Consider the following 14,497-nt stretch of genomic DNA (forward strand, 5'->3'; position numbering starts at 1 on the left):
TCGGCGGGGGTGCCGGTGCGGGTACCGGCGGGGATGGGGATGCAGGCGGGGGTGCGAGTACCGGCGGGGATGGAGGTAGGCGTGCCGGTGCGGGTACCGGCGGGGATGCGGGCGCGGTCCGGCTCCCCCTGGCGGCCGCTCGGGGCCGCGGCTCCTCCCCGCGCAGTCCCCGCCCGCAGTTGCCCGGGGAACGGGGGCTGGGGAGCAGCCGCCGCCGCCGCCGGCTCCGTCCCGTGGTCGCGGCCGCCGGTGCCGCCATGCCCCGCGCCGCCCCGCCGCTCCCGCTGCCGCTGCTGCTGCTGCTCGCCCTGCCCGCCGCCGCCGCGCCGCCCGCGCGGGACCCGTGCCTGAGCCAGCCCTGCCGCAACCGCGGCTCCTGCCTCCCGCTCCCCGCCGGCGCCTATCGCTGCGCCTGCCCCGCGGGCGTCACCGGCGCCTCCTGCCAGGTAACCGGCCCCGGCCCTGCCCTTGGGTGTCCGCGCCGCGCCCGCACCGCATCCTCCCTCCTGCCCTAATCCCTCTCCTCTCCCCTCTTCTCTTCCCTCTCCTTTCTCCTCTCCGCGCTTCTCTCCTCTTCCCTCTCCTTTCTCCTCTCCCCCCTCTTCTCTCCCCTTCCTCCCCTCCTTTTCCCTCCTCCTTCTCCTTTCACTCTCTCCTTTCCCCTCTTTCCTCTTTTCTTTCCCCTCTCCTCTCTCCTTTCCCCTTCCCCCCCTTCCCCTCTCTCCTTTCCCCTCTTCCCCCCTCCTCTCTCTTCTCCCCTCTCTCCTCTCCCCTCTCCTCTCCCCTTTCCCCCCCTCCTTTTCCCTCCTCCTTCTCCCCTCTCTCCTTTCCCCTCTCCTCTTTTTTTTCCCCTCTCCCCCCTCCCCTCTCCCCCCTCCCCTCTCCCCTGGGGCCGGTGCAGCCCCCGCCCCGCGGGCCCGACCCTCACCCCGCTCGGAGGGGACCGAGGAGGCGGCTGGGCTCCCTTCCCGGTTGATCCCGGCGCTCCGGCCCCTCCCCGCCGCCGTTCACTTAATTTTGCCTTATTTTAAGGCGAAAGGGACGGTCCGCGGGCGCTGCTGGTTCAGTCGCGTCCCCCGCGGTTCCCGAGGCAGCCGGGGCCGCTCCCCGGGCTCGGGATGCTCCGTGTCGGGGCTCAAGCGCCGAGAGGCAGCGAGCGGGGTCTCTCTGCCCTGCCCGGGCGTCTGGAAATTCAAAGCAACGATACGACCCAACTGAATTATTGTCACGCCAAGAGCGTAATTCGGTTTTTCTCATCTCTAGCGTTAGGGGTGAGAGGCTTTTGTTACCACGTTCAGAAATTCACGTGAACTCCATCTCCCATCTCTCCAGCCGAGGCCAAACAGGCGCGGGGACAAAGAGGTTTCTTCCCTGCACACGTATCTGATGGGTTATTTTCCATGAGGGCAGCGTGCAGAGGGCTCTATGGATCGGGTACCTTTCTTTATCAGTGCTATTTCAGGCGGATTTGTTGTAGAAGCAAATAAACTCAAGTCAATTTGGTCTGCTTTTTAGTTTTTTTTCAATGTTCCTTAGTCATCTGAAATCCACTGTTGAACGGGGAAGAGGGATGATGTGTTTGCTGAAGCCTTTGCTGCGTAGGTGAGCGTAGAAGTCCTTGTGAAGTAGGAACACGGAGTTCTGTGCTTGCGTTGAAATGTCTCAGGTAATTCAGCGTAACAAGGAAAGTGAAAATATTTACACTAATGAGATTCTGTAAAATCAGAGAGATGAAAGGGGATTAAATAGATTTCAGCTACTTTTAGCTCTTGTCCTGGTAAGAGTTTACTATGTTTCTGTCACTACAAAAAGAGAAAGCGAGCGCTGTGTGTTTGTTTCTGCTCCTTGCTGTTAGACTTAAGTGTCTGAGGTGCGTGGCTGAACGATTAATGACCCTCTTAAAGGCTCAGTAAAATGTAATTCTTGCTGGCATTACACCTCCTGGGAAGTGTTTTGCCTGGGGAACTGCATTTAATTGTTTTCCTAATAAAAGAGACAGGCAATATTTTCATAGCAGTGATGTTTTTTTATTGCCTGATAAGAGGAGACTTGCGGTGTCATATGTTTTCTTTTCATGAAATTCTGAGTAACGACGCTTGCAAGGAAAACCGATAAATGAACACCCCTTCTAGCTGTCATGTCAGGAGTTGAAGTATGGATGCAAGTTAGCTATGAAAAGTTAATACGATTTTGAAATGTAACTCTAATTAACTAAGGAGCAGGCAGGTTTATAAAGGGGTCATGTAAGCACAACAAATCCGTAGTTGAAGTTTTGCTGATTTTATCAAAATAGGAAATAATGCATTTGTACAGTATTTATTTAATTCTTTTGCTGCTCTGTCTTTCAGATGCCTAACGGCTTAAACTTCTACAAAGAAAGGTTAAAAATAGTTACGTTTTCTACTCCAATTATAATAAATATCTGTAAGGATTTAGAAACAGCTGTAAGGATTTTTTTTTTTTTCTGGTGTCTCTTAAGGATTATGAGAAAGCTATGGGCTAACTCAGGGGATCATGGGGTTATATCTAGACAGGAGGTTTTCAGTTTACTGCCGAGGTTGTTATTGAGTAGTTGGACTTGGAGAGAGGAATACCAAGAGGGTAAAAAAGAACAGGAATTATTATGCTTAAATACCCAAATCATGGAAGGTAAGGTTGCATCTCTTTGAATTTGTGATGGAGTTGGAGTTTTTTGGGAACCCCACTTCTCTAAAAATGCAGAATTACTTTCATGTTACTTCTTGTAGTGAAGGCAACGTTTCGCCAATGCTGCTTAGATGTGTTGAGACAAAGAATGAAGGAAAATGTTCTCAGTGTGCCTACAAGCCAGCTGGGCACAGGGAAGCTGACAACCTAGAGGGATTGTTAATAGCCAAGGTTGGCGATTGCCCACAAACTGTTACCAAAGTTTTTACTGTAACTGGTTTTGATGCACTTGACAATGACGGTGCTGGCATAGGAAGAGAGGTAAAGAATAAAACTGACGTCACATACCCCTGAGATACTTCTAAAAGTCCAGAGCTTTCCTATCACCAAGTGGTGTGTTTTAACTTGGAATTAAGCAAATTCCATGGATCATATGTCATACTTGCTTTAGTAACTCATTAATAATTTAACAACAGAAATTACAGGTCCTCTTAGTATATCCATTCCATGAATTATGCATGTGTGTATATCTCACATTGCTTTCAGTTTGTCTATAGTTTGTGAACTTGGTGATTGTTTTATTATGGATTGTTTGGTTTCCAATCGCAGGACATTGCTCTAATTTCACTCCCTTTCTTTTCATGGTTGTGAGTTTTTTTCCCACTTTTCTTTATCGTGTTTTTGGTCTGTGTAAAGAAGAAATAGAATTAATGTGTTGCGGGATCTTAAATTTCAGTCTGAGCAAACGAATCACATGTATTCCCAAGGAAACTGTACAAAAATTATAGTGAAATCAACTGCCCTTCTTCAGGGATTTGAAATTGGACATTCTCAGGTTTACACTGAGAGAACCTCATGAAATAAATTGCAATTAACTGAGCGACAGATATTAAAGCTCACTAAACTTTACCTACCCTTAAGTTTTACTTGTATTTTACTTTTGAAAGTAAACATTTATTTCTAAATATTTAACATTTATTTCTAAACATTTAACATTTGTTTCTAAAAGCTGGACTAATGACCACTCTGTTATGACATGTATAGTCCAGTACAGTTGCTTTTCTTGACCAGGAAAGTTTTATGTAAAAATTGATTTGTGTTGGTGCCTTATGAAATAATTTTAGAGATATATAGTACTAAATAGGAAAGAAAAAATTTCATTATAGACTCAGTCATTTGCTTAAAAATGCAGAATCTGAACTTAGTTTATGGCATTAAATTGCATAATATTTGTTTGATTCTGTGCTACTACTAATTTCATTAAAAAACTATGATACAAGGAAACATTCACTCATTAATGTATTTTAAAGTACCACAATATGAGATTAACTTTTTTTAGTTGCTTCTCTTGACTTCTGTGGGTTTTTTTTAATTTTTCCTTCCCTGCTTTGGCTGATAGTTTTCCCTTATTCTTTTACTTTGGTGCATTTTATTCTGCTTTATTTATTCTATGGATCGTGTTAGTAATCAAAGCTAGAAAACAAGTAGTGTCGAAGCATACTGAACCAGCATTCTGGCTTTGCAGCAGTTCCCTTCTATATAGGCTGATTAGTGACGACTGGATGTTCCACTTAACTCTGAGTGGGACATGGTAGCCACTAATGTAATAGCATTTTTGAGTTAGTATTGAAATCACTATTTTAGTAACAAAGTGGTCTCTTTGGTCCTGGACAGTATTTGTTGTGTTCGCTCTCATGGCTATCTTCCCACATCCTCAGCGGAAAATATTTTTTAAATGTAAATGTGGGCAGCTTATTTAAAATAGATTTTTAGAAAGATTTTGAGTTTAAAAATGTCAAGGAAGGAACTGATATTATAAAAACTAATACAGATAGACAGTAGTTTGTAGCTGCAATTTTGTTCTTGGAATGATTATTTTTTTTCCCCTCCTGGATTTCTGCCTGATTATGTTTTTCTTCCTTCTCTCCTTTTTTGTTTTTGTACTTTTGAATGCCAGGTGAATTTGTTCTTGTCTTTGATCATGGTATTTGAACATTTGTAGGCTGTAACGCCTGTAACTGGGTTCAGTTTCCTGTTCTGTGCCACCTGCTTCTGTTTGTTATTCTGTGTTGGGTTTTTGTTTGAATTTATTTCTGTTCTCAATAGATTTCTGATAATGTGCTGTTTAATGCTGAATGCGGAAATCCAATGTTAGCAAACTGCTACGCGAAGAAGGATTATCGCTTCTTGCCTCAATAGTCTAGTACTTCAGAGTAAGTGGTACAAAATTTCATTTGCCAGGTTATTTCAGGTTGCACTGGATGGTGATGTATAAAAGGACATCCTTTAATCTAACTGCTAAATCACCTTCGTGTGAGTATCCTGATTAATTCTTCACAAGATCCCGTTTTCTATTAAGTGCTGACATCCCTTCTGAAAGGTCTCAAAATAATCCTTGAATTCACAATGAGTTCTCTCGCATATTTAAAATGCCATTTTTTATCCATTCTGTGCTCATTAGTGAAGGGTATACACTTAGGTTATGTGGTTATTGCGATGCAAGTGTTTTGTTATGTGACCATTCTATTTGCTCTTTTATCTTTAATGAGAGTAAATTGTATAGTTAGCAGATGCCCTGGAGTTTTCTTGTTCTCTTGGGATGTAGTTTAGCTTGAGTTCTGAGGTAGCTCAGAACATGTCATTTCCTGCTGACTAACTCTGCTAACTCTTGCAGTGCTTTCAGGTTGCAGGATTTAAATGTTTGTGTTGAGGCATATATTGTGTGTGAGAAGAGGCTGTGAGACCTCGGTTTGTTTTTCTTGGAGAAGAGGAGGCTAAGGGGGAACTAAGTGCCATCCTCAACTACCTAACGGGTGGCCATAGAGAAGATGGAGCAAGACTTCTCTTTAGATGTGGTCATTGAAAGGATGGGAGGTGACACAGGTGTTACAGCAGGAGAAATTCCAGTTAAATCCATGGAAAAACATACAATAATAATGGTCAAACATTGGAACAGGTGCTTTGAACTGTTGTGGGATCTCCATCCTTGGAGATTTGGGGCTTGAGTGGCCAAGACGCCAAGCACCTTGGTCTAGCATTAGCCCTGGCCTGAACAGGGCTTGAACCAGAGCACTCTCTCAGGTCCCTTCAGCCTACTACACTCTGTGGTTCTGTTCTGTGATTCTGTGTATACACACACCTGCATATATATATATATGTACTTTTTTTTCCTTGATTTTACATTTGCCTGTTACTCTTGTCCTGTTCCTGCCTCCCCTTTGCTGCGTATTCTGCTAAATTATGTCCATATTATTATACGTATATGTTATACATTGAGTCTAGACTGTGAAGCTGACGAACTTGTGCACAGCGCAAGCACAAGTTCTAAGATGGCAATATCACTACTAGATATCTGAGAAATCTGTTTTACTAATTTTAAGCCACTTTGTTTTCAGCTCCTTTATTTAGTATTCTCACATTTCTAAGTAATTGTTGAGGGTTTTTTTTCAAGTAACAGCTGTCTGTCCCATGGACTGATGGCTATTATTTGTTTGGTGTGAGTTTTTGTAATCTGTAAGTGAAGTGTTCAGGTACCAAATGAACCATCTCGGTGTTTGTGGTGGAACTGATGAAGTTCTGCACGATGGCAGTGTGAGGGATTGAAATGGGGAATGTTGACACAGAATAAATAAGTGTGAAAAATAGTTTCTCCGCCCAGTTTATTCTAGCTATTGTAACATCTGTTTTCTCTAAGTGTAGTATAAATATATTTCCGGTCAGAAATTTTAGCTTTTCAGATTAACTTCTTGCCTTGAAGCATATAATGTGGAAATCTGGGAGTGAGAGAACTATAATTCAGCAATTTCTAAAGCAGCCAATGAAGAATTGTGCTGTGATTTTTGCCATGGGATCTAAACAAATGATTCTAAACTTCTTTAGACTGAACTGGAATAATGTAATAACCCAAACTATCACAATTATGCAAGTGGTTACTTTTTGGGTATCATCTGCACAGTAACCTTTCTGAATCTTTGTGTTCTCTCTCTCAGTGTCATGAAATACAATCTTTAAATCTGTTCAAAACAGTTCTTTTTAAATGGTAGTTAGGTCATTCCATAGTGAAAATTATTTGCTTCTGAAAAGTTCCATCATATAAACAAAGGTCTTCAGTGTTGGTTTTAGTTATTTTTGTGATTAAAGATTGTAGGGATGTAAAGATGTAAAGTAACTGAGTATTAGTAGGAGATCCGCTGTACTAAGATGCTTCAGCTTTTTCATATGTCATATTTCATTGCGGTTTATGTTCTTTGATCCAATACATTTACTTTGCAATGATATCTGTTTAAAAATAAGTGTCGTTTTCCTTCCCTTTGAGAAACCTAAATTGATGTCATTTGTATACAGGTAGCCCTGGAAATCGTCTTTAGCGGAGCAGGTTCCCAATGTGCTAGAAGAGTATCTTATCTTGAATACGAGATAAGAAACAACAGAATATGGGCAGGAAAGCAAATAAACAAAGTTAGTCCTTAAAATACTGGGATTATATGAATAGATTAAAGTAATAACAATATTCTAGTTGGTTGCTGATTAATGTAAATATGGTCTACTTTATACAATGCTAAATCCCTTTTTATTATGTGTGTGGAGAGGTTACCTGTTCCTTTGACAACTGCATTAGCAAGAAGGCTTCAATAATATTAACTTTTTTTTTACCTTTTTGTTGATATAGGTGAACAGAGTTCAATTTTTCTTTTCTGTATCATTTTGTCAATGTATATTTTACAGGAATAATCTAAACAATGAAATAAATGTTCTCTGCGAAAGAAACTCCTCAATATGAGCTACACAAAACATCATGAATTATGATTGTATTATTAAGAAAAGGATCTTGAACTGCAATACAATTGTTTCAGTCGTCCAGCAGTTTTGTGACAGTGGAAATGCACATCAAGACAGATCTTGAGGAAAGTAATGTTGATAAAACTCTTTAATTTATTCTGTTGGTTAAGTGTCATCTCTTGCAAGCATCTTGCATTCCAAAGCTGATTTGTATGCCACACGTAACCTGTTTGAGTTCAGCATTAAATATCACTGCCCTGTATTGCTTTTCAAGTTTGCCTTTGTTTATGGTTATATAGGCCATAATAAGTGTAACAATTGTGCTGTTTTATTTAGTATTATATTCTGCTGTAAATCTGAAAAAAAAAAATCTGTGAACTCTGTAGAGAAAGGTGGTTGATCATGACCAAGAATGGGAATAACAGGGCCTGGTACCTGGAATTCTCACCACCTTGCTGAGTCACACCGGGCAAACCTCTTACCAGTTTGTTGTCTGGATTTCTTCTCTATAAATGCAGATAATTCTGGGTGTTGAAAAGGATAATTTGTGAATGCATATGAAGGCTTTAAGAGTGTTGAGTGAAAAGTGGTTTATAAGGAAGCATCATATTGAAATGGCAGATTCTCAATTACATGTCAGTGGCCTAACAGAATATATTTAAATTGCAAGGAAAAAAATGCTTCTTATTAAAAAAAAAAAATCAGCAATCCAGGCTAATTTTCTGACAAATATTCAGGCTAGCAGTCTACAGATTAATTTAGTTTAGTAACATTATTTCCCAGTGGAAGCAGGGACAATAGATCAATGATCAGTATTTCAAAGACTTCTGTAGCAAAGGTGTTTGTGAACAAGGTGCTGTTGAATAAGGTAGGAATGGATTCAATTTGGCTGTGAAAGTAGGGTTGTTACTGAGATAAGGTCACTGAATGTTAATGATTTTGGGAATGGTACTTCATATATTAGTTACAACTTGTATTGTCTATTTGAGAAGACTTTTGGGTATCTTCAAGAACAGTAGCTGTAGGAAGAGTAATAAGATATGATTCCTTTTATTTACAAAAAGCCTCATTTTCAACCCAGGTTGCCCTTATGTGGTAGTTTGTACTGGTCCTCATAAAGCTGAAGCTTCTTGTCAGCAAATGCACACGAGAAGGAATAATTTCAGCTAACCATGCATATTCTGAAAAAACTGTGATTATTTGGGAGGGAGACCCATGTGTTCCACTGGTGCTATGTTGAATAATCTTCCCTGAGCCTAAGTACTCAGAATACACATGATTTAAGGTGTGCAGATAATATCACAAGGGAACAGAAGGTGTTTTAGAATGCTGTTCCCCTCTGCTATGAATGAACAGTACATAAGCCCCACAAATCAAGTTCAGGTAATTTTCTTACAAGACAGAGAGGGCAGAAATAGATACGACCCAGAGAAAGGGCAGCAGAAGTGACTAGTAGATGCTGAAAGATTTGAATAACCTGGGAGAAACAGCTTTTATACAGGGACAGACAAGAGGAGTCTGAGTAAAAGGTTTTATCTTGTGACAAGGACAATGCTTTTAAAAAAACCCAACAGGAATGAGGCAGTTAAATTCTTCTGGGCATCAGCTAGTCATGAACTAATGTGGCTAAGGAAAATATATGGAAAACTTTCTGTAATTTTCCAGACCTGGAACGTTATTGCAATCTCCCTTTGAAGTATTTGGTGGTGGTGTTTGTCAATAACGACGGTAACTATCAACATGAACTGCATGGCAATTCTTATGTTTCTTATTCAGCCCTAATGATTTATGCTTTAATTCAGCAAATCTGTGAAAACTGATGCAAATTTTATTTGTATTTTTGTTTTGAAGGTTTTAGCAAATGTATGGTTTCTTCTGCTGAAGAAATTAGCCAAATTGTTAAATACCTTTTATCAAAATCAAATTGAAAGAATCTCAGTAATGACAAACTAAAATATTTGGCCTAGGTACATGTACTTCTACTGTAAGCTAATTTTCAGGCAAATGTAGCTGAACATTATCAAACAGAAGGAGGTAAAGATGGCCATGGAGAAGTCTAATAATTTATGAGCTAAATGCCTTTTGTGTTGAGAGTCCAAATTCTGCTGAAACACCAAGGTTGTGTTCTCGTACATAGGGATCTAAGTAACTTTCTCATTTGAGTATTCCTTTGAATTTCAGTGAGCTGAGTTACATGAGGTTTACTGACATAGGTAGGCTCTGTAGGACTTGATACTTGATTAATTCTTTTTAAGGCTACAGCGTACTGTGCGATGATGGCATATGTGACAACGGAAGAAAATGGTGTTGAGTCCCCTGGGAAATTAACACGTTTAATTGAAGGAAGGACGAATTGACTTAATTTACATAACTGTAATAGGACTCTAATGTTAAAGTCTGGCTAACTATTGCCTCTTAAAAGTAATGGAAAGATACTGGGTTGACGCTGTAGAAATTCTTGATCATCTTTCTGAGGGTGCAGGGGGATATGGCTTGTATAAAGCATGCTAAAAATATGGAACATCTTTCAAGGGCTGCTTGAGACTCCACTGTGACATCTCTTAAAGGTGAAGTAAACTCATAGTCATTCCTTTCACTATAAAAATAAGACATGTAAGTTTAGAACTAGTTATCTCAGTAGCTGTTTGAGCTTGGGTCTCTTGATGCTCCTGAAATATACCAAAGCAATTCTCTAAGGTGAAAGAATGCAGGAGCGAGGTCAGCTGTGCCACTTGCTTCCAAACACCTTTCTCCCTGACGAAACAGCTTCCTTGCAACACCAAATTTTAACTCTTTCTGCGTACGAGTGAGAGGGATGGATTAGTAGTCACAGTGATTCTGTGTTTTTGTAAAGGATTAACAACAGCGTGACAGATTTATCAGTTACAGGTAAGCCCTCTGATTATCAAGTCGTGCTAGCAGTAGTATGTAGCAAACCAGGGTAATGGGCCAAAACCTAACTATATTTGATTTAGGAATATGGATGATTTTCAGTTAGCGTTACATATTAGTGAGTGAGTGATTTAATCTTATTTTGTGTTTATATGAGATCATCAGTTGAAAGCTACTCTGGAATTGACAGCTGTGCTAGCAAACCTTATTGTGTAACTGCCTTGTAGCAAACAGAGGTAGCATCTTAGTTGATTTCATCATGATGTATATGCTTTTCACTTTGTTATCAGTACTGCAGCAGCTTCCAGCTTGGGATTTCTAGTTCTGAGGACAGCATTTTTCTTTTTCAAAATTAACTTGCATCCTGTTCTACTCTGTATTCTCAGATTTTCTAAGCTCCTTGCCTGGGGTGTGAAAGTAGACCCCACTTGGAGGTGGGTCCTTCATTTCAGGCATCTATTGAGCCCTGATTGCTGCTGGCTGGTAGAAGCTCTTCCAAGCTGCTTGACACTAAGCAGGGCAGTTCTGTGAAGCTAAGAATACTTGAGAGCTTCAAGTCACCCAGGTGGTCTTATGGCTTGAAATTCTCTTCTGTAACTTTAAAGAGGGGCTGCGGCTGAGGATTTCAAGGTGCTGTGTTCCCAGTTCTTTGAGCAGAGCACTAGTGCTGCAGTAGGGAGGGTGCCTTCAGTAGAAAGCTTCCACCAGTAACAGGTCAGTGATTTGGCCTCCTCTGACCTGTCATTTTCTGAGAGTCCCTATGTTCAGCTGGAAGTTTCTACCAAGTGAAAGAAGTATGGTTCGGTGGTGTCTAGTGAGAAAAGTCCCCAAGTATTTAATTGTGTATTGATTTTAGATGTTAACATTGCAAGTATCTAATCTAGTTTTGGAGACTATTGTGAAACTTTGAGTGTCAGTTGTTGTTCTGCACAGTTTATTTTTCTCTGTATTTTTTAAAAATAACACAGATGATGTTTTTCAAGGGAATTGTAAAAGTGTTATGCTGATTATGGAACACTTAAGTATATGGATGCATAAAAGCAAGACTGCAAAGATCTGGGTGTAAATTTGCTGCCTATGTTGTTAAATTTGTGCTATTGATGTTATTGGTGTTAATGCTGCACTAAATAAAGTTTGATTGAGATGGCTTATGTGTGTTTACTGTGGAGTGCAACTATGTAAGTATGTGCACATAAGTATATGTCTTGAAGCATCTGGTGCTCTGCAAGCTCATTTCCTTTTTTATCCTGTAGTAACTTGCCTGTTTGTTTATGGAAATAAACATCAATGAAACTAATCCTGATGGTCAAAAAATGTTGTCAGTTGGAACTGGGATGAACAACAAATTATATTTTTACCAGAGCTGAGATGATCTAGGTTTGGTGTATTTCTTACATTAGAACATTAGAATCTGTGGTTTACATTGTTTAATAAAATGTTTAGTTGCCATTTTCCATATTCTGTATCCAAAGCATTTTCCTTTTTCATTGCACCAAATTCTTTTTTGTCCTATAAATCTTAAGCTACCTAAATAATGGTTTTCAGTTACTGACTTTCGCTCTTCGTGTTCTTTCCTTTTTTTTTTTTTTTTGTACTTCATTGTGTATTGACAAAAAACTTCACATGGGAAAGTTGCTGATGGAGCATGTATCCCTTATTTTAGGGGAATTTACTTTGTAACATCAGTGTAGTGATGTTTCAGTGCAAGGGCTGATTTGGTTGCAGTCATTGGTTTGTGAGATAAGTAGAATAACAAGTTATTCGTAGTTCTTTTAGACCTCATGAAATAAGTGGGGTGAATAAGAGTGTAGGATATGATACTGTATGTTTGTATTTCTTTACTGAAGACATGAAATACAGGCAGTATCGGGGAAAAAAGAGGACAAAAGTTAAGCTTTGTGGGTTGAATATTAAGCTTGTATAACAAATAAGCAGAAATATTTGCCATAGATATTCATAATGGAATAAGGAAATTGATACATTCAGACTTAATGACAGAGCACATGTGTCTGTGTTCTGGAATTTGACAGTTATAGAAGATATATATAGAAGTATATAGAAATATACTCTGAGCAAGGGATTTGTGTATTGCTGTGTTTGCTAGTTTGGAGAGGAAGAGCTGGGCTGTGGTTCTAGTCTTGTCATCCACGTCTACTGCAGAGCTCCTCCCGAACCACCAAGTTGCCCTTGCGTTTAGCCTTTGCTAAATGTGTTTGCAAAAATTTTGAGGGTGCTGGGTGGATGATTAAATAGACACAACAGCGACCATTAGAAGGCGGTCTCTTTGAAATAATGTCTCTGTATGTTTTCCTGGTTTTGTTCTGCTTCTGTAAGAATAACATCTGTTCAATTCCCAGTTTGTTCAATGCTGAGGCATCTGTTCTATGCATACAATTATTTTCGCTGTAGTTGCAGGAAGGCAATTGCTGTAGCTTCTGTTGATGCATTTTAACTCTGAGTTGCGTAAATGAAGTTAACTTCTAAACAGAATTTTTAGTTTCTTTTGAGACTAAAAGAATTCAGATGCTGAAAAAGCCTGATAGGTTCTTTTCTTGCTTGAATTGCATTTCAGTGGCATTGTGGGATCTTCATTTCATTACTGACAGTTCTTTAGGTATAAGTAAAACGATGGTTGGAATTTTCTGTGTCTCAGGTGAATTAACATTATATATTTCAGAGAATTTGGCTCTTGGCCTTTTCTTCAGCACCTAGCTGTAGTCCAGGTCTGAATAAGTGCTTTAATGATGCTGCATAGTGTTCCAGGTGTCTTTCTTCCTCCTGTGGTTATGAAAGCATTATAAATTTCTGTATTTGTATCCTATTATATGTTATGTACCACTGTTCAAGTGGATTCAGCAACGCAAATTGTTTTCACAGTTGTCTGTATGGATTTCTAAATTTTACTTCCTCTTAAAGCAGCATTGTTCTGCAGTATAGAAGCAGACATAATTAGACATCTGCCATAGGATTTCACAAGAATAGAAATAGCAAGAACTAATTTTTGGCATCAAGGTATGAATCAAAATATACAAGAAGCAGATAGTTTAGAGAAAAAATAGTTCATTTTTATTGCTGATGACTTTCCAAATATAATAATGACATTCTAATCTACTTTCCTTTTTTTCTGTAGCAAACGTGTTTCCGATTTCCATGGTGAATGCTGGAAAACTGACTAGAGTGATCCAGTTAGTTTTCATGTGCTCCTATTAGGAAAGTTATGGACTTTTCATGGGTGAAGTATTATTGCTCAGCAGCAGTAACTATAGCAGAGTTTACAGTGTTTAGAAATATTTTCCAACTCTTCAGTGCTGAAGAATTTATTAAAACTTGCTAAACACTTAACAGATGTAGATTCCCCTCCTTTTGACTAATTTCTTAACCCTATACAATTTTAAGGAATGCTGTTACTTGATATGGTTTTTAGATCTTATTTCCAGTTGGCCAATAACTAATGTAGATGTTGCCTACCTTTTCTGTAAGATCATAGTGCATCAGTTTGGAAGTGGATTGCATCTTTTCTTATTCCAGATCAAATGAGATGACTCTTCTAGAAAATAAGTTGTTTCTCTATAATTCTTTTCTATGAACTATGCTGGGGTTCAGTCTTTATTGTTCTTCGCTGCCAATAATTTTTGGTTTTATCAATCAGATTGAATTTCTGAGGGTTTTTCTGCGTTTTTTTCCAGATGTGATCACAGCTTGGTAATTGTTCTACTGTTTCTTTTTTCTTCTGGAAAAGTATTTCTAGAGCAAGTAGATGGCTCCTATCACCAAGTTAGCTGAGGAGGATGGTTTATACAGGAGTATGGGAACTGTACCTGCAAATCCTGTGAAGCACAGAAGCATCATTGTGAACAAATATGTTTTCAATGTTTTACTGTTAGTCTAAAAACGATTTGTAGAAAATCAGATAATCAAAGTACTGTGTATCTCTTAGTAGTGATGTAATTCAGCTCCTTGCTCTGTTTTAACTATCTAGACCATATAGCATCTTCCTCCTCTTTGATAAGAGAGTTACCTCATTTGAGATAACTTGGTGCACCTTGGTAGCGTAAGTAAAAATCCGAGAGTCAATTTTTGCATGTTTTTTTGGGATAAACTTTACATACTCTGTTGTTGAAGCTGTGTACACTAACTTCTTCCTAGCAAGATTTTAAGTTCCAGCTGCGCTGGAATGACT

General features: G+C 39.5%; 1 protein-coding gene across 1 annotated transcript in view; it reads left to right on the plus strand.

Annotated features, from left to right (window-relative positions):
* The first annotated feature begins 257 nt into the window (after positions 1–257).
* Positions 258–14,497, plus strand: part of DNER (delta/notch like EGF repeat containing) — a 115,977-nt gene continuing 101,737 nt past the window's right edge. The window contains exon 1 of the mRNA XM_069864812.1: positions 258–446. Coding sequence (XP_069720913.1) covers positions 258–446 — 189 coding nt within the window. The remainder of the gene's footprint in view (positions 447–14,497) is intronic.

The sequence above is a fragment of the Phaenicophaeus curvirostris genome, chromosome 10, assembly GCF_032191515.1.
Source record: "Phaenicophaeus curvirostris isolate KB17595 chromosome 10, BPBGC_Pcur_1.0, whole genome shotgun sequence".
Lineage (NCBI taxonomy): Eukaryota > Metazoa > Chordata > Aves > Cuculiformes > Cuculidae > Phaenicophaeus > Phaenicophaeus curvirostris.